A 22,499-nucleotide genomic window follows, 5' to 3' on the forward strand; every position below is an offset into this window, starting at 1 on the left:
GCCGGCAGATCGCCCTCGCCGGCGTCGGCGTTCGCAAACTCAACGTTTATCAGGTCCTGAATCATGTCCACGACGTCGGGCGCGTTGCCTGGGAAAGAAAAGAGAGAGGGAATTTGTTTTCTTGAGGCCAAAGGTAAAGTCAGGTAACACTTCATACCGAAATGATTGCGTGAACCAAGTGGTAATTATAATAATTATAAATATTTTGTAACTGAGTCGTAGATTATTATTATGATATTTAATATACTAAAAATACCAGAATGTGCACATTCTGGTATTTTTAGTATTTTTACAGCTTATAGAGCGTATTGTGCGTAATCACCGGGTGTCATGACATTTCACTGCATATATGTATGACCGTATGTATATGTATGTGACAAATAATCTCTTGAACTTGAACTTGAACTTGAACTTGAAAAGATACTTCGTTTCTCTTTCCAAAATAAAAGCACGGTTGGAAAAAACGTTTGTTGATTTTCAATGCTCTGTGGATTCATGACAAAATCACACAGCCGGCGTGTGGTTTACCGGCACCGGGAGAGTCTCACCAGCCGTGACGTTCAGCTGGTCCAGGTCTGAGATGGTGATGAGAGGCTGGCAGGCGGTCATATCTGGATGAGCCCAACTGGACGTGTCGTTCCCAATCTCCAACTTACTGGACTCAAATCCAGGGGGGAGGAAATTAAAACGAGCTTTGTTTGTTCATCATTTACCGCGGACGATTGCATTTGAGCCTTAATAAACATCTGCGCGGTGCATTTCCATCCCGTCGTAAAAAAAAAATAATAATCATAACCCTTATTTCTCAGTCGTTATGCGGTGAGCGATATTAATATCGAAGCTGTCGGGGGAGTGATTTATGGCAGATTGGAGCCTTTTGTTTAAATAATAATTCACATCGAGGAAATTGATTTATTTTTTGTCGGCTGGAGGTGACCAAGCTGGGAGGGGATTGTATTCATTCGGGAATGTTCCTGGCTTTAAAAAATGTCCCTGTTTCATTTCAATATTTCCCCTCTTGCAATATCGCCGACTTCACTAGGTGTGAGTAGTTTTTCTCACCAAAACCTGTATGCGTTCTGTCCACATGGCTGAGAGCATCTCATCACTTGAGCCTTCTGAGGAAACGTTTCAGGCCAGACATACGCTCCGTAGATGGATTCCACTATTTCCTCCGGACAGTTATTTGGCACTGAGGGGGGGAAAAAAAGACGGATCAAACATTTAGGAGTCTTTTTTACTAACTAGCAATAACAAATATAGCTGCGGGCAGCAATACATGGGGGCCCAGTTTAGTCGTTTAGTATTACAGTTTTCCGGGCGCTTTGCGCAACTCTGCTCTTGCTCTTCTGGCGTTCAGTTTAAATATCCCTGAAGAACTTGGTGGTTTAAGAATGAAGATCGTTCCCCGGCTGACGCAGTGCGGACACAAAAGGAAAAGGTCGGTTCCTCCAAAGGTTCTTAGAGCTTCCTGCGGTGCGGAAACGATTATACGATTCTTTGAACGATTATAGTTTTCCGGGGTTTCGTAAAAACGCGGCAAGAGCCACAGTTTTCCTTCAAACGCAGCCCCGGCTCGAGCGGTCCGTCTGTATGTCGTACTTGCAAGTGGCTGGAAGGGAACGACTCCCGAGAGACAAAGCTTGGACTTATATAACTTCGGATGATGATGTCCTAAAGCGACAGGCTCCTGAAACGAATAAAATTCAGACAGTTTTTCCCTAAATTCTGCTCCAAATGGCGATTGTATGGATCAGACTCGAACTACGACGTCTGAAGCGTCCCGGTTCTAACAAGACCTCGACCATGTTGGTAGTTTCAGACACTTTTAGCCTGAGAGACGCAGAGATTTGAAAAAAAAATAAAAAAAATAAAGAAACGCCGAGCAATTACAACAACACACATAATTAAGCGTATTCCTTCAACAGAGTTTGGAAGTGTGCCGTACAAATGTGCGTGATCCCTGGCTGTACGACTTGGATGACCAGGGTGTCATTTCTGAAGTCCTTCTTCAGCGAGTCAGATATCAGGTTTTGAAGTCGCTCGACGCTCCAGGAGCTGTTTCCCCGAATATGGAAGGTGCATTCATACCTGTGGGTGACATCCTGCGTTAGCGGCATGAAAGCGGTTCAAGTTTCTGTTCAAGTTATCGTGATCGTATCGGATCGTTACTCAGCGTGAAAATTGACAAGTCGTAAATGTATGGATGGCGTTTGATGCCGCGGATGATCTTCCGCATGACAACTTTACCGTTACCTACTCTTGGTTTTGGACACCGTAGATCTGAAAGAAGGGGAAAACATTTGTATTGCTGTGTGTTTGACTTTTTTTTTTTTTAATGAAATAATAGGTTATACAAAAATGACGACGATTTTTGGAAAGGTTGTCAGAGTTCATAGTTGCGAGGGCAGCCAGTTTTTAATTCAATCTGTTGATAGATTCCACTGCAGTGAACACTCACCGCCTGCCTGTTATACTGCTCCAGGGTCCTGTTGGGAAGGGTGACAGATCAGAAAGAGGCACGTGGAGTTTTTCGCTCTCTGATAACCACTGAGTGGTAGGCATCGGGCGTTGATCTTTGGGACGAACCTGCTTTGCTTCTCCGTCATCCTGAGGTTCAGCAGATCAAGGGTGCGGTCAAACTCCAGCGTTTCGTTCAGCTGCCGCCCCAAACGAAACGGAGCCAGCGTAAATAGTTAACGGGGGAAGATGTGGTACTTTCCTGTGGAACTGCGGCTGTTTTTTGACTCACTCACCCATCTCTCAATGATATAAGTTGGATTTGTATACGTGCCGCTCAATCTCGAGGTCAGATTTACTCTGAAAAACGTATCAGGTGAGTCTACTGGGAAAACAAAGTGGGGGGAAATGGGGGCGGGGGGGGGGGGGGGTGGTTTAAGGAGGCTGGATGCCATAGTGCTCTGACATGATTTATTAAAAAAGCCTTGATGAAATTAGTCATTTTATGTAAAGATCAAGAACATTCGCATTGAAATTGAATTCTGTGGTCTGTCAACTGACCAGCAGTGTGATTGGAATCTACCGGAGCTCTGGTTGTTGGCATGTTAGTGGGACTGGATGGCAAGCTGTGAGTTGGATCTGAATCTGTGGGTTAAATCAAACCGTTCACTAATATATATATATATATATATATATATATATATACACAGTAAATTATAATGTGTATGATATTCAGTATACTGTATAGATATATTTTAGATATATACATATATATATAGCATTATAGATTATCATCATCATTATTATCATTATCATTATTATTATTATTATTATTATTATTATAGAATACAGCAGGAGCTGGTGGGTATATTGAATTTTTTTCTCTCAAGTCAAGTCAAGCTTATTTGTATGGACTTCTTTATGTGTTAATATGGTTAAATGAAATACTTACAAACAAACAAATATGAATATTACCACGAAACTATGTTCATGTTTAATTAAGTGAAACAGAGAGCAACACTCTCACTGCCTCTCTGCGGATAAACTTGATTGATTGATTGATTGATTGATTGATTAATTGATTGATTGATTGATTTCTTGGTAGATTGATTGATTGGGTGTTTAAGGTATTGGTTATTGATTGGTTGGTTGATTGATTGATTGATTGTTTGATTGATTGGTTGGTTGATTGATTGATTGCATTTTTTTATATAATGGGAAAAGTGGTAAGAATTGAGATTATGTTGGTTGGTTCTACAAGTACAAGTTGTTCTCTATATATTTGGGGACTATAACGTGGTTGAAATTACTTTTTAGCACCCCTTACTCAGCAAAAAGTGGAGCGACAAAAACAATCAGAGGAAAAACAGCTCAAATGATTTATCCTTGCTCCTACAGCTTGTCATGGTTGATATTTTATTGATTAGTTGTCTAGGGAGTAAAACAAGCTCTAAAAGATTTCTTATGTTGTTATGTTATTCCTATAATTAAGTATGTAAGTTGGATTTGTGTCTCTGGGTTAAATTATACAGATAACTAGAAAACCAAACGGATCTTTCTGCAAAAAACAAACCTAGAAAAGGATAAATACATAATTTCATTGTGTATTTCAATTCTACTTTTTGAGATTCTGGAACACTTGAAGAACTATTTTGACGTTAGTCATTAATCATTTCAGTTTCATTTGGTGATGCTAACCTGGAATGGGTATGCCCGTGCCGATGCTGGGTGGCGGTATTTTTTTCACTGTGGGAAAGGGAGAAAATTTGATCAGCAATCTCAATCTTAAAATCTCAATTCAGGATTTTCAGAGTGTGTGTGTGTGTGTGTGTGTGTGTGTGTGTGTGTGTGTGTGTGTGTGTGTGTGTGTGTGTGTGTGTGTGTGTGTGTGTGTTTTGTATGAACGTTAGGCGCACAGTTATACCCACCCACAGGTTGTATGCTGAGACTATTATTGTCTGCCGTCAGCGTGACGGAGCCGGAGGAGAACTTTGAACTCAGACGCTGCGTGATGTAAGCCTGGACCAGCTCTACATCCTCCTCCGGACTCACACTCACATGGACCTCACAGTCGAAACTAAAGACAGGGCGTGGTTCTAATGAGTGTGTGAGTTAAATTCACAAACTACAGTATAACTTTTGTCCGGGTTGGATGATCAGGGAGAGCTATTTGGAATCCATCTCTATGGGGCGTGGTATAACCCATAGGTATTCTTTTGATTACACATTATCTATTCATTCTAATTTGATCTTACCATCCATCATACGTTGAATTTGTAAGTCGTCTTGATTCCTGGGGAAAAACAATGGAGGCCTTTGTCAAAGAGTTATATATGTATCCTTAGTGTTTCATTCTTTTTTTTCTAATTTTACATATCACGGTTTGTAAAACTGTTACTGAACACTGCTATTGAATTTGATGCCTAAATACGTCAATGGACAACTCCTAGTGGTTGGAGGCCCTTGCTAGTTCTCCTATCAGCCTCCAGCGTGTCTTGGAGGATATTGCTGGTTGTTTCTGTGGAAAATTACACCGAGCTTCTTAATAAAACTGTACCTGAGGCTGCTCTATGTGCAGAGCGGCCAGATTATTACCCTCACGGCAGCTCTGGCTGTATATGGGAACACAAACAACAGAGATTAGAAACAGGAACATATTTCATCATCACCATTTACCTGTACTGTGTAGACAAGGAGGAGCACGACACAGGAATTAGTTTCTTATAATGCAAAGTTGATATTATGGTATTATAATCATCATTATTATTATCATCATCATCATCATCATCATCATCATCATCATCATTATTATTATTATTATTATTATTATTATTATTATTATTATTATTATGTATCTATTATGCTATTCACTATCATTAATAGTTTAATTATTATTCAACCAGATTTCTTTACTCTTATATAGTAAAGCAATCTATACCTCAGAGATGAGACAGAGATGCTCTGTACAGAGATATTCCTTGGGAAAATGCTCTCCATCTGATAAATAGATAAATAGAAAACACAAAAATTACAAAACAAATCCAAAGCAAATATTTTCACATGTTTTTTTTTTGTATGAATTGTACTTGGTTTTCTATTTTACAGTAATGGTCTCTAAATGACAGGTTGTTTTTTTATCATATCTTCCATACCCAGTCGCCTGTAATTTTCTCCAGATTGATATTTTCCTCTGTTTTGTTAGAGCACGTTATAAATGTCCGCATTTCAATTTTGTAGGTCGACCACACTGAGAGAAAAAAAAAGAAAATTAAACATTTAGGTAAAATATTAGAGGATGTCAATATAAATTGCTAACATAGCAAAATGATCCCTGCGTCCCGAATGGCGTACTACCTACTACATGTTTGTACTGTATTGTATGTCACTAGGTAGAAGCTTTACCGGCTTGTTGACCTCGAAATGCATTGTGGGATGGGCTTTCCGTGCAGCGCTTGTATACTGTATACTATTGTATACTACGATATTTCACCGGTTGTACTGTACTGTACTTCCTGATACCTTTCACATATGCATACGATGTTTTGGACAGGCTAAAATTGTTCACATACCAAATTATCGTAAAGAATAGTCTGTGAGTATGCCATTTTGGACACAGGGCATGAGATAGGGATGTCTGATATCAGTTCCATACCAGGCTGAACAGGGAATTACATTTGAGAACATCCCCAACACAAAATGACGACACCAAAAGTCAAACGGTAAATGGCAGAGGATAAAGATAAAGCGTCTTGAGTTACTTCTTTATGACAGATCAGAGTATGTTATATAGTATATTTCTAATGCCAAAACAAGTGATGATATGTCAATGGTCATGATATATCGACCCCCAAAAGCTTTTTAGCACTTGAAATGACAATAATAAACAAATAATAATAACTACTGTTATTAGACCTATTTGATGGTTGAAGTGTCAGGATGCTGCCTTGCTGTACTTGCATGGTCTGTCTTTACTGAACAACAACTACTGAACGGCTATATTTCTTGATACATTCTATATCTATCTCACCCTACAGTTGTGTACGGATACACAAATACTGCTAAATGCAGAAGTTGTTTGGTATTTCACAGAGCCAGCTGATATCTAGAGGACGACCAAAAATAGAGCCATTCACCACAGCGGAGGAGGCTGTCTGGCTGGAGAGGGCAGGTCAGGGACGACGCCTCTGGGTAGTTCCAGTGCCGGAGGTCCCAGCTCACCACATCGCCGTCTGCACAGCCCTCTCTGCCCAGCACCTCTGCACTCCACTCTCTGGCCCACATCCTGAACATGCCAATCTCCCCCAGGAGGGTCTTCCCGGTCTCAAGAATTATTCCCCCATTCACATCCGTATAATGAGACATGCCCAAAGTCAGGGTGCCGTTTGGGGCCAGTTTCTGTGACATTGTTGAATTCACGGGGACTTCAAGGTGTCGGGCTCCGTCGATGTAAAGCCGGAGCATTCGAGCTGAGCCGGACCAGGTGAAGCAGACAGCGTGCCATTGCTGCAGTGACAGTTCTTTCTCCAAAGAAAATTCCTTTCCAAACAGCAATGCCCGGATGGTTTTACTGCTGCCTTCGAGGCCAAGCTCAATGTGACTTTGTCCCGGAGCTTTGTAGGCAAAGCCCGTCCACTCTGCCGTTGAATAGAGACGCAAAAGTACACACACGCTCAGATCCTGAAGTGCCGGGACCGCGACGCTTGGTTCGAGGCGCCACACACACTGCTGGCCTCGGAATATGACCTTCTTACCCCACAAGCTGGAAGATTCGGCAACTGTAAAAAAAAAAAGACATTTTCATGTGATTTTAAAGTGTAAATAATGAATCCTCGGAAAAGCTGAGACGTTTCAAACCCACTTGTTCATCCCCATCCCTATTGTTCATCTTATTGATACATGAATGGTGATTTCTTTTTTATCTTTTTCTTTTTTTATTATTATGAATGGCTGTCCTCTTGGAGGTGATGTAGCTCTAAAGTATTCAATTTCATTGATGTCATAATCATACTTGAACCATGGAAACAGATGGAAAACTGCATGCACAGGCAGATAATTACGACGGACGGGTTGCTGAACGACTCCATGGTAAGTCTGACGAGTAAAAAAATAATCGTCAACATAAATCCACATAAAGGGAACAATGAAAATAGCAGAAGTCACTCAATAATACAGTGTGCATTTCTCTGGTTGGAAAAAATAATCTGAGACTTACCGGTGTCATTCGCCCTGATTTGATCAAATCTGAAATTGAGATCTAAGAAAAAAGAAATCCGGCAAAAGAATAATAACAATCTGTAAATTCACTAAACCATTAGTCTGGCGTCCAAAGTCACCATTTCTCTTGAGAAGCGGACTATCACGCCCCTGTCCCTTTTGTACCCTTATGGGTTACTCATTAATCACTGGTCATAAACATGCCAAGCCCATAGGATGTAAACTATGCCTTCAGCAATATAACACTTTCTTTTATGAAGTCAACACCTGAACGCAACTTGTGAATCTGGTGACGTCAAGGAGACATCCTGATTTAGTGTGACTGTCCTGTTGGCTCAGTGAGTTTGAATTTGAGTTTGCGTTTGACATTGGATTGAAAAAGGGGAAGATGCCTTAAAAAGGAGAACAGTTGGCCTTCTGGGTTCCTGTCACATCCTCATTTGCCTCAACAGGGATGCACCTCTATAAAGACGGAACTGTCCGGGCCCCGTGTTTGAATTTAATCGTTGATGCCCTTTTGCCAAACTATATTGTAACCGAGGATGGAATTTGAAATTGTGCCTCGCATAGTATTTGAATTTGTAGTGCACATGCCCACAATAGCTTTTTTGTGCAAATGAGAAAATAAAAAGTTTCCACAATTCACTTTCACACATCATTCAGATGTATTTAATTATTAATGAAAACAGTACACTTCATGAAGAGAGTGCCGTGGGGGTAAAAAACAACAACTTGTAAGTGTGTGTGTCTGCTGATAAATGTGTTGGCCATCTCTGTGTCCGAACTGGCTTACGAACATTATAGCAAATCTGAGAAGTAAAATAATACGGGAGTTGTGTTTTTTAGGTCAGGCGCCCCTTCCAGGCTTCCTGTAGTTTTTATGGCTGTAGTTTTGGGGGTTTTTTTTAACCACTGACATCTGGAAAAGTCAGTGGTGGTCGCTAGTAAGTGAGGTTGCTGGTTCTATAAATTGCAGACACCATGGCTGTTATAGAAATACCAACACTACACCTAATAACTAGAAATATGGTTGAGAAAAAAGGTTGAGAAGTTTTCCTTTAAATGTTCCTTCTCCTTTATTTCGTTGCTATGTAATACCTCACTGGTCATATGCAGTTTTGCAGAGCCATTTGCATACTTTTTGACCTTTTGATGACCCTTTTGCACGGCTACACACTAGTAAACACGCACACAGACACAGACATACGCCGCACACTAGTACACACAAACACTTACACACGCACACACGCACCAGGCACAAGACTTGCTGTTTGAAATCGGCATTTACAAGGAGCTCATTCATAGGATCAATTTCTCTGCCCTTCCCTCCTCCCTCTCATGCAGGGAAAGCCAAAGCGTGGGGGTTGTCCAGGAGGAATCTGAGAAGGCCAGGTGTGACGTGCACTAACCCGAAGCGGAGAAGCCTTCCCTGTGTGACAGAGGGAGGTGATGTGGAGGGTGAAGGGGATTCCCAGTGAGTCCCCTCCACCCCCTTTACTTTTGTTAGGGCAGAAAGGGACTTGAGAGTCAAACCCTCTCTACTGGAGCCAGACTCTTTAAGTTCAAAGTAAATTTATGTGGGCGACTATAAACACCTCACTGTTTTGGAAGGATGCGTTAAAACATTCCAGGTAAGCAAAAAAACATGGCAATATTATTTCCTGTTTTAAATAAATGTTATAGTTGTTTTGTATAAAACTGGAGGGATACTGGATTACTCCGTTAAAGCTGTGGATGGGCACTCAAGGTTCTTGTTTACAAAAAATATTTTTCCTCCTCTCCAAATATCTGCTTTCCAAAGGCTTTTGTTGGATATGCCCTGAAATGTTGTTTGTTGAGCGTATTTCAATAACCACAAAGGTCCAACCTGGGAGGTGTTCCCCATGGACTGTTGCCTCTGTGCCGCTCTGCTCGTGGTAGGTCTCCACTTGGTCTCACGTGTCCTCCCTTGCAGTATTCAGAGAGTTTGCCTGCCGTGAACCTCCTCCTACACAATGTATGCATTCCGTAGGTGTGGTGTGAAGTGGTGCTGTCGGATCCCAGCTGCGGTCAAATACAGTTTTTACACCGTAACGGTTCCTGCGTGGAGTGCCCGGCGTGTGGTCCGGGAGAACAGCTGTCTGAGGTAAAGCCCGGCACAGTGTTGTCACTCTGCTTTCCTCTCCCCTTTTTTCTTTCCGCTTTCTGTTTATTTATGCATTGCCCATACATTTCGTGTCTCAGGACTGTGGCTTTGGGGACGGTGGTGAGGGGCTCTGTGTTGCGTGTGGAGAGGGAAGGTTCAGTGACGAAACCGGCGTCGCCCCCTGCAAGCGTTGTACCCGGTGCAATCTGCTGAACCGCCTGCAGGGGGCAGGATGCACCGAAAGCGAGGATACCCTGTGTGGACCCTGCCTCCAAGGGTAGGTAGAGTTCACGATCCCGCCCTAATGTATGCGTGTGTATTCGGCCGTGCATGTGTGTCAAAAGCTTTTGTCCTTATGTGTCATTACGCGCCGGAGCCTAAACAAGCTTTCTGTGCAGATACTATGAGCTCAGGGGGACGGCTGGGGAAATAGAGCCTTCCTGTGTGCCCTGTTACAACATGGGCAAAGTCCATAAAAAGTGTTTACGTTTGAAACCTCAAGCCTCCAGAGCAGGTAACACCTAGAGATCGGAACAGGTAGTTTTCATCTTCATAAATCTCGTCATGAAAAGTTATAACTCACGACAACTTTGTTGAACAGAGATTGTGGTTACCACGTCTACGGCTTACGTCAATGAACCTACTCTGAAGAGTAAGTAAATATATGATCAAAGTGAAAGTCAAAAGTCAAATCTTAATTTAAATAAAAAACTGTTTTTTGTTTTTTCTCCCATCAAGAGTCACACTCAAGAACTTTTTCAATGCTTCTGATTGGCTCAATGACAGCGGCTTCAACCCTTTTCATTATCCTGATGTTCTGGACGTTCCTGATGGCCCTTGAGCGATTAAGTGAGCTGCGAATTCCCCCGACAGACACTTGCGTTATTTATTTTTGCATATTTTTCTTGTTTAATCAAATAGGATCATTGTGTGTTCAGAGCAGACGCCTGGGTACTCCCCTGGCCCACGAGGGCTTTTCTCTGGGGCCGACCAGGCAGGTCCTCCACTCTCTCACCTCTTCAGACCCAAAGAAGCGTCAACAAGACCGCCAGAGGCCCAAACACAATCAACCGCTGCTGCTGAAGAGACTCCCAGGTGACTTGCAAAGAGCGGTTTGTGAACATCTAAACACATAAACGACAGTAATTCAATATTAGACTCAACTAATTGTCATTGCACAGACTACAAGTGCATTTCACCATCCGAGTAAGTGACATATCTAGGAGCAGTGGGCTGCCATGTAGCGGCGCCCGGGGAGAAGTTAGGGGGTGTCTTGCTCATCAGCACGCTACCAGGAGGAGCCAGGGATCGAACCAGCAATCTTCCGATTTCTAGACAACCCGCTGTACCTCCTGACCCACTGCTCCCCCGTTATGTATACATAACATTATTTTACACAATGCTGAATGCCAAATATATGAATTCATTGATAACATTTGTCACTAAAACTATTTTAATTGCCTGTTGTAACCTTGTGTCCCAGAGGCCTCAGCTCACCCAGCCAGGAGAATGAGCTGCAATCTGCTTCTATTGTCATTAACGTCACCACCAATATCCAACCTTCAAGTGAGAATGCAGAGGCTGTTGTTGGTGAGGAGCTGGGGGTCGACAGCCACTACACAAAGGAGGTATTGTGCTCCTGTATGTTGCATTGTATAGGATAGAGACTGTACTGTGATAACTGTACAGTCTCTAACTGTACTGTCGTAAACTTCTTTGTCTAAAGTCTGTGACGATCTCCAAATTAAAATGAATTTGTTTAAATGTCTTTACGTGTACATGTAGCACACATAGTATATACTGTATACAGTGTATATATATGTGTGTATATATATATAGAGTAATTGATTCAAAAACAACGTGTGTTCTTGTAAATGATGTGTGTTTTGTCATGTATGCCATTGCTGCTGTGACATTGGAATTTCCCTTTGGCGATTAATAAAGTATCTTTATCTTTATCTTTATCTTTATCTTTATCTTTTTCTTTATCTTGAACCCATGCTAGAATATTTCACTCATGAAACTTGACACAGATATACAAAGACATGCATTCTGATTGTGTTTATTACATGATTTTGATTTAGCGTGATGTGAAAATGTTGCATATTTTATTTCTGATGTAAATATTAGATGGAGGAGAACCTGCAGAAAATTTGGGACGCGGCCAAAGGTACGTTTTCCTTCCTGTGAAAGCTTGGCGTGGCCTACGGGCAAAATCCCACGACTGCATCACACACGCGACTTCAAATTGTCCACGTTTCTCAAACACACGCACGACGGCCTGTCCCGTCTGACGCTTCCCATGGATCCCCCCGCTTTAGGACAAGGCCTCGAAGCGCTCGACTATGACACGGTGCACGACCTGTCCCTGCTGATGGGCCCCGCCAGCCACCGGGGCGGCACGCTGAGGAGACTGGCACGCTCCTTGGGTGTCCCCCCGCAGATCCTTACCCATCTCCGTGGCTTCCCGGACCTCTTCCAGTACCTGCGAACCTCCACCTATCTCCTCCTTCCCCAGCTGGCCCAAGCGGCGGCACTCCTACCGAGTCCTGGAATTGTTGCTCGGATACACCAGGCCGTGGTGAATGAGTGAGGGACTTTCGAAGCAAGGGGATGTATGCTCATCTCCATTTAACTGCAACCCCGATGGCTTCCATGGCCTCCTTTGCATGCTCGCACGTACAGTATACGGAGGGTTACTACCGCTAATGTTTGGTGTGGGGAACGGCAGTTTGAATGCCGCGTTATTACGTCGTATTTTTTCACCTGGATTAATGTCTGATCTGTAAATACCGGGTCATCTATCCACGTAACTCAACACTTTCTCCACCTGATTTCACCTTATATCATAATCATTTGTTTGTGTAAAGGGACTAGTGGGTGAACACTGTGTGACCTGAATAAAACTAGTTCAATTTTGATCCGTATTTCCCGATACAAAACCGGTTACTGTTCCGAGAAGGACCACACTGCATTCGTGAAAAAGGGTGATCTCTCGGAGACATGTTCAGGCCGGGTTGTTTTTTTTTTTTTTACCATTAAGACTTGCATTATATGCACATGAAGTGTTAAATAAGATACGGTTTTGTATAATTCAGGCCAGTGCAACCGAACCCTACGTGTGATGTTTCTTCCTGTTGTTTACCATGTAAAATAGATGAGAGGCCCTCTGGCTAAAGCATGTGAGACGAACTTGAACAGTGGACGCAGTGTTCATGACGAGGGAGAGCATAGAGCTCTGAGAAAAAGTGCTGCTTCCTAGTTGGTCTAAGCTCACAATTTGATCATTTTTGCTTGATCGATCCGCAGATTCTCCAGCTCCTTCAACCAGGTAGGATCCCCTTTTCCCGAGTCGGAGTCAAAATGTATGTTGGGGGGTGCGTTTGCACGCGAGGGGAAAACGGGATTTTTTTTTTTTTTGCGTTGGGTTCATTTTTTCTTTGTCTTCCGATACGCTAACGACCCCTTTCTATCACCCCACCACCCTTTTTTTTGACAAGAGACTGAAGTATGTATTAGGGGTTGTATTTCTTGGTTTGTATGATGAAGTGTACATTTTTGCCTTCTTGTCAAAATGTCAAGGGACAGCTCGCAGCTTTCTAAAACACCAAATAAATAAATGAATACATAAACAGACAAACAAACAAACAAACAAACAAACAAATATATATATAGTTAGATAATTTACACTAGGGTGAGCTTCTTTTTTTTTTTTTTTTTTTTTTTTTAGCTTTCAGAGTGTTTTACAATTGAAACATCGAGACACAAAACGTGCTCACTTGTCCCTTTCTGTACCTACGAGCACTTTTCTTTTCTTTTTTTTTTTTTTTTTCCAACGGTGCTGAAGTTCGTCAAAGTTTTTCCTCTGGAGCTGCGCTCCCCCAGGCTGCGGCGCCGCAGCCGGCCGCCCGCCAGGGGGCGCTCCCCGCCCGCGTTGTCATGCTGCGTCGCGTTGGAGCGGGGAACTCTGGAATCCGACCCCCTCCTCGGAGAGAGGCGCGGAGGGAACCGCCGTCTAACTCGGAATTACAAAGTCGGACCTTTCAGGACGGGACGCCCGGGCGCGAGTTTAGCCGAGGTGACGGGGCCGAGGGCACGGCGACAAACATGGCCCGGCGGCACAAACCGTCCACGGTGATCGAAGTGACCTTTGCATTTTTTTAATATATATATATTTTTTTAATTTAAAAATAAATAAATAAATAAATAATAATAATAATAATAAAATAAAAATTACACGTTCAACTTCGATCTAAACTATTGCGGTAGCTTCAATGCTTTGTCGACAGACTGCGGGCATCCACGTGCCCCGGCCAGAAGCAACGGAACAGCGTTCAGCCCCCGGTGGCGGCGGGACCGAGAGCCTGGAATTGCCGAGCTCCGGGTGCCGTCTGAACGCAGCATCCCGCCACCCCCCCACCCCCCCCCCCCCCCCCCCCTCCGGGACCCCGCGCGCCCGCGCCCTGCCGTCGCGTGCCCGCGCCCGCGCCCCGCCGGCTGCCGCGTGCACGCGCCCCGGCTTTAGAAAAAAAAAAAAAAAACCGTAGCGAAGGAAAAGTTGAGAGAAATGGCGGAGGGCGCGACGTCTCTCAAAGGGCTGCGAGCTCAAATGGGTAAGGGAATACGTCGGCGACCCCCAACGGTTTATGCGCCGGTTGTTGAAGTAAAGCAAACTTCGACGATGTCGCGCCGCGGGACCCGCCGCCCCCCGGTTGGTTATTACCGGGGTGGTTCTTTTTGCGCGGTTAGCTCGTTTGGCTAGCTCGCCGACCGGCTACCCGCTGACAATGGGAGGGCTTGGGTGCCAGCTTTGTTAGCCGGATGAACGCAACTGAAATGTTGATACCGGGGTATTTAGCTCACCAAACGGGACGCGAGGAGCCCCTGCGGTGCCAGCTGGAAGTCTGGTAAAACCGCGTCGTTATGCTTACTTATCGCACCCTCTGGCTCCACGGACTACTCGGAACTGTGTTTGTCAACAGAGCGGAAATCGGCGGCCAGTTGTTTCTGAATAACAACCGTTCACCGGCTGATAGTGGCTTGTTGCCACGGGGAACCGCTCATCCGCCTGGTTTCGCCTACCTCGCGTCACTCCGCCTGCATGCGCTTGCTAGGCAGAGGATAACGTACAGCCAGTGTTCCGTTATCGCAAAATAACCACCGACACGGTGATCGGGACCCTGAAGCGGAGGGTCACTCTGGAGAGGGTAATGACCGGCTGGCTGCACACTATCCTGCATATTACACCGGCTGCTTGCTAAATAAAGGAATACTTTGAGATGGAATATTGAGTTATATACTTGTGACTTATGTATGACAGTATAGTTTTTAGGACCGTATAGTTTTTCTTTTGCTTGTAGGACGACTAGTTCCCTTTGTCATGGCAGTGTCAGCTGCATTTGTTGTGGACTATTTTTCTCTCAGCGGAAGCTCTTAAATGAAGTATAACGTATTTTCAAATGAATTATATTCCGTCTCAATATATTATTCTCTTTAGTAAGTAGCCGTGTAATAAAAGGATAATGTACAGCCAATCGGTCATAATCTGTTATTTAACTTTCAAGTACAGTGTTATCAATACTTAACATCAAGTCACTTGTGTGCACCATCCGCCACGATTCACCGTCTTGCAGTGATTATCGCAAAACAAAGCAGGAAAGTCACCTAAGTGCTCTTTTATACATATGAAACTAACTTAACACGTCTGCTCCAGTAGACTAATGATCATAGTTACATAGTTGATTCAGCTTTTATGAATGCTTTTAAAATGCATCCTCCGATGACCGTGCTTGTAATATTTAATGGATTACACTCTTTATTATATTTTTGCATTTTGTCTCTTCACTATTTCATATTGATCTCAATTCATACCCATACTATAGTACTTAGTCTCCAGCTAGCTAATCCTTTATATTATTTATCCTCTGAATAGATTTGCGGTGGATCATTAGCAGGGCTCCAGACTGCGATCAAAATTGTTGAATATGCGCCAGTATTTTGAAAGTGTGCGAGGTCGCATTTGTGCAAGCGCAGCTCTCCATAAGCACCGGCTGCTGGCCAAACAGCCGACCGACTACTCATTTAAGTCCAGCCGGCTACTTTATTATATTAATTTTTTATTCTAATAAAATAGTTTTGATTAATAGGTTGAGATCTGCTATGTGTGTACATATACGACCACTAGCCTCTGCTTCAAAAGTGTGTGTGTGTGTGTGTGTGTGTGTGTGTGTACTCAGCTGAGAGCTTGTGTTGAGTTGTCTTCAGCGAGCACTGCATTTTCCATATATGCCACACAGATGTTTGTGGCCTTCATGAATTAATTATCCTTATCGACATTGTGCATTTTACAGCAGAGCCATCTCTAAGACGAAAATGCATGATAAACACATCGCAGAAGACTGCCTGAAATGCGATGAATAAGAAAAATCATTTTATTTACATGTGCCACGCGTTCACACTCAGCGTCAGGGACGACTAACTGCTAATGCTCTCGAGCGACGAGCGCGTGGTGTGAGCTGCTCACAACGTAATCCGAGTGCTTGCTGGGCGCTTGCTGACAGCAGCCAGATATCAAGCATGTTAAATATCTGGTCGTGTCGGGACCGAGTCGGGAGTGACGCAACGAGCTACAGCCGATGAGAGCAGACACAGGGTGACGAGGGGAGGAGTCGAGAATGAGAGATGGGGAGACGGGCGTACACAGAGCAGCAGCCAGAAACGCACAACATATCTATTTTACCTTTGTTCTCTGGGTTTTTAACATGTTTCTTATTTAATTTCTGCTTTTATTCTTTTTTTTTATATATATATATTTTTTTTACACAGTGATCAAGAATATGATAACATGCATGGGACGGGATTATTTATTTATTTATCACCTCATTTCCGGTGTCAATCCTCACGTGTGTTTTCGTGGGGGAGGGGGGGGGGGGGTGGACGGACGGACGGACGGACGGACGTAATTTGGAGAGCCGACAGATTCGTCTGGGATTCCTCCTAGTGAAAGATCTTGCAATGTGTGACCCCCCCCCCCCCCCCGACGCTGAACAGTCATGTTGTGTGCAAACCACAAGACTGCAAGATTCCCGATCACAAGACAGAAAGTTGTGTAGTGGAACAGTACAGGGACCTGACGACTTTGAAAGTTGTGTAGTGTGCCCATGGCATTAATGGACAAAGGTTGAGGGAGAGGATGTTGCAAGCACCAAGGACCAACTCAGCTGGGCACTTTTTGAGCTGGCACAGATGATAATGAAGATGAAAATCAAGATGAAGATGATCAGCATTTGAGTTGATACAGGAGATTCACATGTTTTGTTATTTTTGGAATAGGTTTATTTTATAAATAATTAAATGTAAAACCAATACATAGGCTAGATACGACAACATTAAAAACATGTTCACCCTTTAAAATTACTTTTACCTATGTTTCATTTATCAGCCTGCAAGGTTATTCACTAATACCATGCTGTACCAAAAAAAGGGTGCAACCAAATCATGTACTGGAGCGACCAACTGAGAAAGTTGGTAGCATCAGTGCTATCAGTGGAAAAGTTAGTCTGGAGCCCTGATTAGTAGTAGAGTTTAGCGCCCACGGTTATTTACGTTCTAGCTTGATACTGCCTGGGATGTAAACTGTTCTCTGAAACCATTGTCATGAGTTCAGTTAAGCTTATTTAATGACATATGGCATAGCCCACTCTGCTCTATGCATTCAAGCCATTAAACAATGTCTGACCTGAATTAAGCTCAAGCTGGGGTTTCAGACAGTTGAGACTGCACATGTCATGCCTCGGACGTAGTGATGGGAGCATTGGTCGGGATAAGAGTCTTGCGGTCATGTACATGGCCCTAATTTTACAAACATATTCATAATGCAAAATGTTTTCAATGAGCTGGAGCTGGAGCCACAGAATGTCTTGAAATGTCTTCATCCATTCCCTAGCTGGCCTCTTCCTGAGTCAGGGACACAGATGTTTACTGTGTTTCTCTATCAGAAGGTCTGAATGCCCAGTTTGTTTTGACTCAAGCTGCAGTTGGGCTGACTTATTTATTTATTTTTTTAGTGTGTTGGAGAGTTTTCTGCATACTCTGCGTGGTTGCAGCCTTCCTTTTTTTGTTCATGTCTAAAACTGGGCCGTATCTGGGTCTACTCTTCATCCTGCTTCCCCCTGACTTTTCCAGTGACTGTTTTTAATCGCTGTGCTCTTTGTGGCTTTGTGAAAACATCCATCCACTAAAGGTGATTTGAAAACGCCGGGATCCTGGCTTTCTGTGGTATCTCGGAGAAGAGAGTGAGACTGTGTATTACAGTAAATAATAATAATAATTATACAGTAAATAATCCAAACCACCTAATTTACTCACTCTTCAGCCAAGGTAATGGATCAAGAATTATAAACTGATGCCAGGAATTCCACCAAAAAATGAAATTGCTATGTGCAGACTGGGAGTGACACTGTAAGGCTATCCCGATTGTAAGCGTAGCCTCAGCTGCTACAGAATCAAAAGCATGACAAATATTTCTGGACTGCCATTGTAATTAAACAGAGGAGGAGGTGGACTGGTCTCAAGTTCTGGATGAAATTTCTTGTAGCTTTTCTAGTGTCCATCTACCTACTCCCACCCCCAGACACATGCCCTGTATATTTTGTATTCACGCTGAGGTTAACCTTTTGGACAATGGTTGTTATTTGTGCAGTAATCAAGCAAAGGGGCAATTAGGATTTAGGGATGGATGCACACGCACAAGAACACTGACAATTTGAATATTAAATATTTTTATTGGCATAGCCAACATCAAATGAAATGAGTCAGAAATAAAATTGAAACATAGGAAATCAAGCTCAGACCGGAGTTGGACGTGTTATCATTTTAATAATTCTGGAAATAGCCGGTGCTTACTTTAACATGAGCGGCTTACTTTAACACTACTGCCCCCAGTAATCCCATAGAACACTTAGTGAGTATATCTGTGCGCTTGCCTGCTCATAGGAGGCCTGCATCATTAGTACTTAAGATCCTTTATGTGCACTTTTTGTTTTTACTTCTGTCACACTTTCAGACACCACTACATTTTTTTTTTTTCTACCCTGCCTTGTTTGTTTTTTGTTTTTCCATTGTAATGTGTCCTTGTGTTCCTGAAAGGTGCTATATAAATCCCAGTTATTAATATTATTCCTACTACAGTCACTTTGCTTTGTTTCACGCATGCTGAGCTATGCTGCTGCTAGTGCGTGTGTCAGCGCTGTACTGCCCATAATCTTTAATGTAGGCGTTTGACCAGAGCTGTGTGATCTGGTCCTCTTTATGGCCTCCCAAAGTAGCCTGCCAGGCTACCTGAGGCCCTGGAGTGCTTTACTGAGACCATAACAACCACACAGTCTGGAGGGAAGACCCAGCTCAATCAATGCCAGATGAGGGGTCCTTTTTTATTTCATATCTTTTGATTATTGTTTTTTTTTTCCCATCTGATGCTAACTCAAAAATGTAACTTTAAGGTAAACAATAGCTCAGATTGAATGCTGATATTTGATAAATGGACAGTCACCACTGGTGGTTTGGCCTCATTCAAGATTTAATAGAAAATCTTGTCAGATTCAAGTCTTTTTCTTCTGAGTTTCTTTAACCAGTATCTGAAAATGTGTGCTAATCAATCCATATCACCATAGTGATGTGAAGAAGAGAGAAAGCAACACCTGGCTCCTTCGGCCAATCCAGACGAACAGAAACTCTTTATTGATCATAAACGTACCCCAATCACTACTTGAATGGAGTTTACTGAGAAAGTGTTTTGATATTTATTTTATTCACCGTTCTACAGTGAAGTGGTCTACTGTCAGGCACTGTGTGAGTCATGTTAGCACTAAGCTGTATATGTTGCAGCTTATGGCCTGCTAAGGGTTGGAGCTGAGGCTGAGCGTGTACACCTGGCATTAACATGCGTCTTGGGTGATCCGATCACAATTGGACAGTTTTAAGTCTCTTCACACCTGGCATTGGAATGGGTCTTCACATGCGTCTCGAGTGATCGGATCTCTTTCCCGCACTATATGCACATAACCACGTACATAATTTTCATTTACAAAGGTAAAATGCTAAGACCTTAGCGTGTGGGGAAAAATCGAAACGATACACACTGGAATTTTGGTGCTGTGTGTATTGTTCACAGTGCAGGGTTCAGGCTGAACAGATTTATTGAGTTTCCTGATTTTGTTACCTAAATGTAAAATGTGAACATAAGTCAAATAATTGGAGTGGCGCTCTACGTTTTCACTCGCAACTGGTTAAACCCAGGCACCTTTGTAACGTGTCACAGAGTTCTCTTAATAACACAGTGCAAGTTAACAATTTCACTTGTTATTTCTGCAAAATAACAGTAATAATAAAATAACTGATGAATCTTCACACCTTTAATGTCCTGTCTTAATTTTTTGCACCAAATTATGGAGAGTAGTATCAAAGGTAGTATCGATAAGTATCTGTATCGATAAGCTGTATCGGTATCAATAAAATCTATATCAATAAAAAACGATACCCATCTCTAGTCTCAGAAACCCTGCATCTCTGGGCAACAGTTGCCCAGAGAGGCAGAGTGCCTGGCTTTGCATCAGTTTAGCATCTTAGCACCTTGTTTGAGGTGAAATAAAGATTTTTGTTTGAACGTGATGACACATATGCAAAAAAAAATATACAAATTTACTTTCTCAGATATTTCTTGTGTGTAAATATCTAATGAAAGCACCAACAATCGAAATATTTTCAAATTATCCGTATCAAAGTATTCATCAAAAAATATTGTGAATGATTTTGCCAATATCGCCCGTCCCTACCTATTATATAATCAAATTACCACTAAATCAAGTCCACAATCTGTCAAGGAATTGCTAATTTATCATATAGTTGTTGAGAAGTCTGCCTGCAAGACAAAATCATCCAACCTAGTCCAAAGGACTGTTATATTTGTCTTAATTCAGGGATGTTTGACCCTACTCTCCAAGGGGCTGGCTTCTGCTGAGACATGGCATGAGAGTAAAAGTAAAGTGACCTACTACACTTCTCTGAGGATTAGCTGGAGACATACGTACCTATAATCTTCTGACTCATCTATACTTACACTTTTGTGAGTGCATACCGGTACCTCGTCAACTCTGTTTCTTTCTCTTGCAGTCTTTGTTGTTGATTCTTTAATATATCTTCTCACATGAACCAGTAGATAAACATCTCATGGGTCAATGGGTTTTCAATGCTGTTAGAGCACCGGCTGAGATTCTTTTGATGGGAAATATACAGTATTTTATAATTGTTTTTTGAGAATTACAATCTCCAAGCGGCAGAACACTTTTTTTTCCCCCAATTCAGATGTCTTCCCATATTAATACAGCTGTCAGTGTATTCAACCTTGTCTATGCATATTTCTGTATCACAGCAAGCATCTCAGAGCAAACAAAGGCATAGCCGCCTGAGCGAACAAAGACTACCACTCAATTTGTCCAGGTCACCTCATGTAACGAGAGCCTATTGTCTCTCCAGAGGACGAGGGGGTGGAGTGGAGAGAAGGGCAGGGTCACCCTCTCTCATCCCTTTCCCTCTTTTCCCCCCCCCCCTTTCTTTACACTTGCTCAAAATAGGATTGGTCCACTCTGCAACATTACTACCTGCCACTGAATGGGGTCACCCAGTGGTCAATCATAGGTTGCATTAAGGCCCTTTTTAAGTGGTTTTTATTAATGAATTAGAATTTTTTTTCTGCTATGACTGTTTTTATAGAAATGTCATAAAACTCAACGCTGTTTCCCTCAGTTTTTGACTTCTTTTGCAAAGAAAGTGAACTATTTCAAACTAAATTTCTACTGTCAGATCAGTAGGGTACATTTTTCAGATTGGAAATAAATAAGCACGCTGTCATACACATAACTCTTAGATTACCGTATTTCCGGACTATAGAGCGCACCTGTATATAAGCCGCATCCGCTCTATTTAAAAAAAAAAGAGATATACAAGCCGCACCGGGCTATAAGCCGCAGATATCTATGTTGAAAAATTAGGTATTTACTGCATGTACAGAACGATTTTCAACTGTAAATGTACATGTATGTACCTGAACAGATTCTTTCCGAACAGTGCCTTTTAACACGGGAGCAACTTTGCTGATTAAAACGGAACAGAACCAAGAGAAAAAAACCGGCATTTATTTACCTTCATTTCTCCTGTGTTTGAAACCACAAGTCACTTTAATCATCTTCGCTGAAACCCATGAAGTCGTCTTCTTCGTGTCGGAGTTGAACAGCCTCAGAAGCGCTTCGTCACATCTGTCTCCATCAGTCTCGCTCTCCGTGTCACTGTCATCCTCCGGTGAAGTTGACTCTGAAGGTTTTTCACAGCACTCCACGCTGTTAGGGTCCACTGACAGACATCAGAAAAAGATGCTTTTCGCATGCGGCCAGTTTTTGTAAATGACTTCTCACCACTTGTCATCCAAGCCTCCCACTTAACCCGGAGTGCAGCTTTAAATGCCCGATTCACACTGATGTCGATGGCCTCAACTTTAAACTTGCATCATACGAACTTCTTCGTGTGGGTTCCATGATGAAGGGGCGAGGATTTGAAAATAATTACCAGTTGGTAATTTATCGTCCGCGTTCTATCTGTTAAAGAAAAAGTAGCGTATTCTTCTTTGCATTGATTTTTCGTCCATCTT

General features: G+C 42.6%; 3 protein-coding genes across 3 annotated transcripts in view; 2 read left to right on the forward strand and 1 right to left on the reverse strand.

The window, feature by feature from the left end:
• adgrg4a (adhesion G protein-coupled receptor G4a) overlaps nucleotides 1-6,864 on the reverse strand; it is a gene marked incomplete at both ends in the record, with an annotated part of 11,792 nt that extends 4,928 nt beyond the window's left edge. The window contains 10 exons of the mRNA XM_080008222.1: nucleotides 1-88; nucleotides 549-655; nucleotides 1,063-1,192; nucleotides 1,949-2,105; nucleotides 2,462-2,489; nucleotides 2,590-2,660; nucleotides 4,393-4,537; nucleotides 5,062-5,072; nucleotides 5,137-5,141; nucleotides 6,594-6,864. The exon at nucleotides 1-88 is cut by the window's left edge and continues 141 nt beyond it. Of these exons, the coding sequence (XP_079864348.1) occupies nucleotides 1-88; nucleotides 549-655; nucleotides 1,063-1,192; nucleotides 1,949-2,105; nucleotides 2,462-2,489; nucleotides 2,590-2,660; nucleotides 4,393-4,537; nucleotides 5,062-5,072; nucleotides 5,137-5,141; nucleotides 6,594-6,864 (1,013 nt within the window). The remainder of the gene's footprint in view (nucleotides 89-548; nucleotides 656-1,062; nucleotides 1,193-1,948; nucleotides 2,106-2,461; nucleotides 2,490-2,589; nucleotides 2,661-4,392; nucleotides 4,538-5,061; nucleotides 5,073-5,136; nucleotides 5,142-6,593) is intronic.
• A 2,630-nt stretch (nucleotides 6,865-9,494) lies between these two features.
• Nucleotides 9,495-12,392, forward strand: LOC307235963 (uncharacterized protein; the record flags this gene model as incomplete). Its single annotated transcript, XM_080008223.1, has 8 exons — nucleotides 9,495-9,590; nucleotides 9,686-9,799; nucleotides 9,898-10,076; nucleotides 10,198-10,313; nucleotides 10,738-10,894; nucleotides 11,283-11,427; nucleotides 11,930-11,969; nucleotides 12,121-12,392. Exons 1-8 carry the CDS (start codon nucleotides 9,558-9,560, stop codon nucleotides 12,390-12,392), a joined length of 1,056 nt encoding a protein of 351 aa, XP_079864349.1. The 5' UTR covers nucleotides 9,495-9,557.
• A 1,957-nt stretch (nucleotides 12,393-14,349) lies between these two features.
• Nucleotides 14,350-22,499, forward strand: part of map7d3 (MAP7 domain containing 3) — a 36,616-nt gene continuing 28,466 nt past the window's right edge. Inside the window, exon 1 of the mRNA XM_080008003.1 lies at nucleotides 14,350-14,412. Within this exon, the coding sequence (XP_079864129.1) occupies nucleotides 14,367-14,412 (46 nt within the window). The 5' untranslated portion in view covers nucleotides 14,350-14,366. The remainder of the gene's footprint in view (nucleotides 14,413-22,499) is intronic.

The sequence above is a fragment of the Zeus faber genome (assembly GCF_960531495.2).
Source record: "Zeus faber genome assembly, chromosome: 10".
In the NCBI taxonomy this organism is placed as follows: Eukaryota; Metazoa; Chordata; class Actinopteri; order Zeiformes; family Zeidae; genus Zeus; species Zeus faber.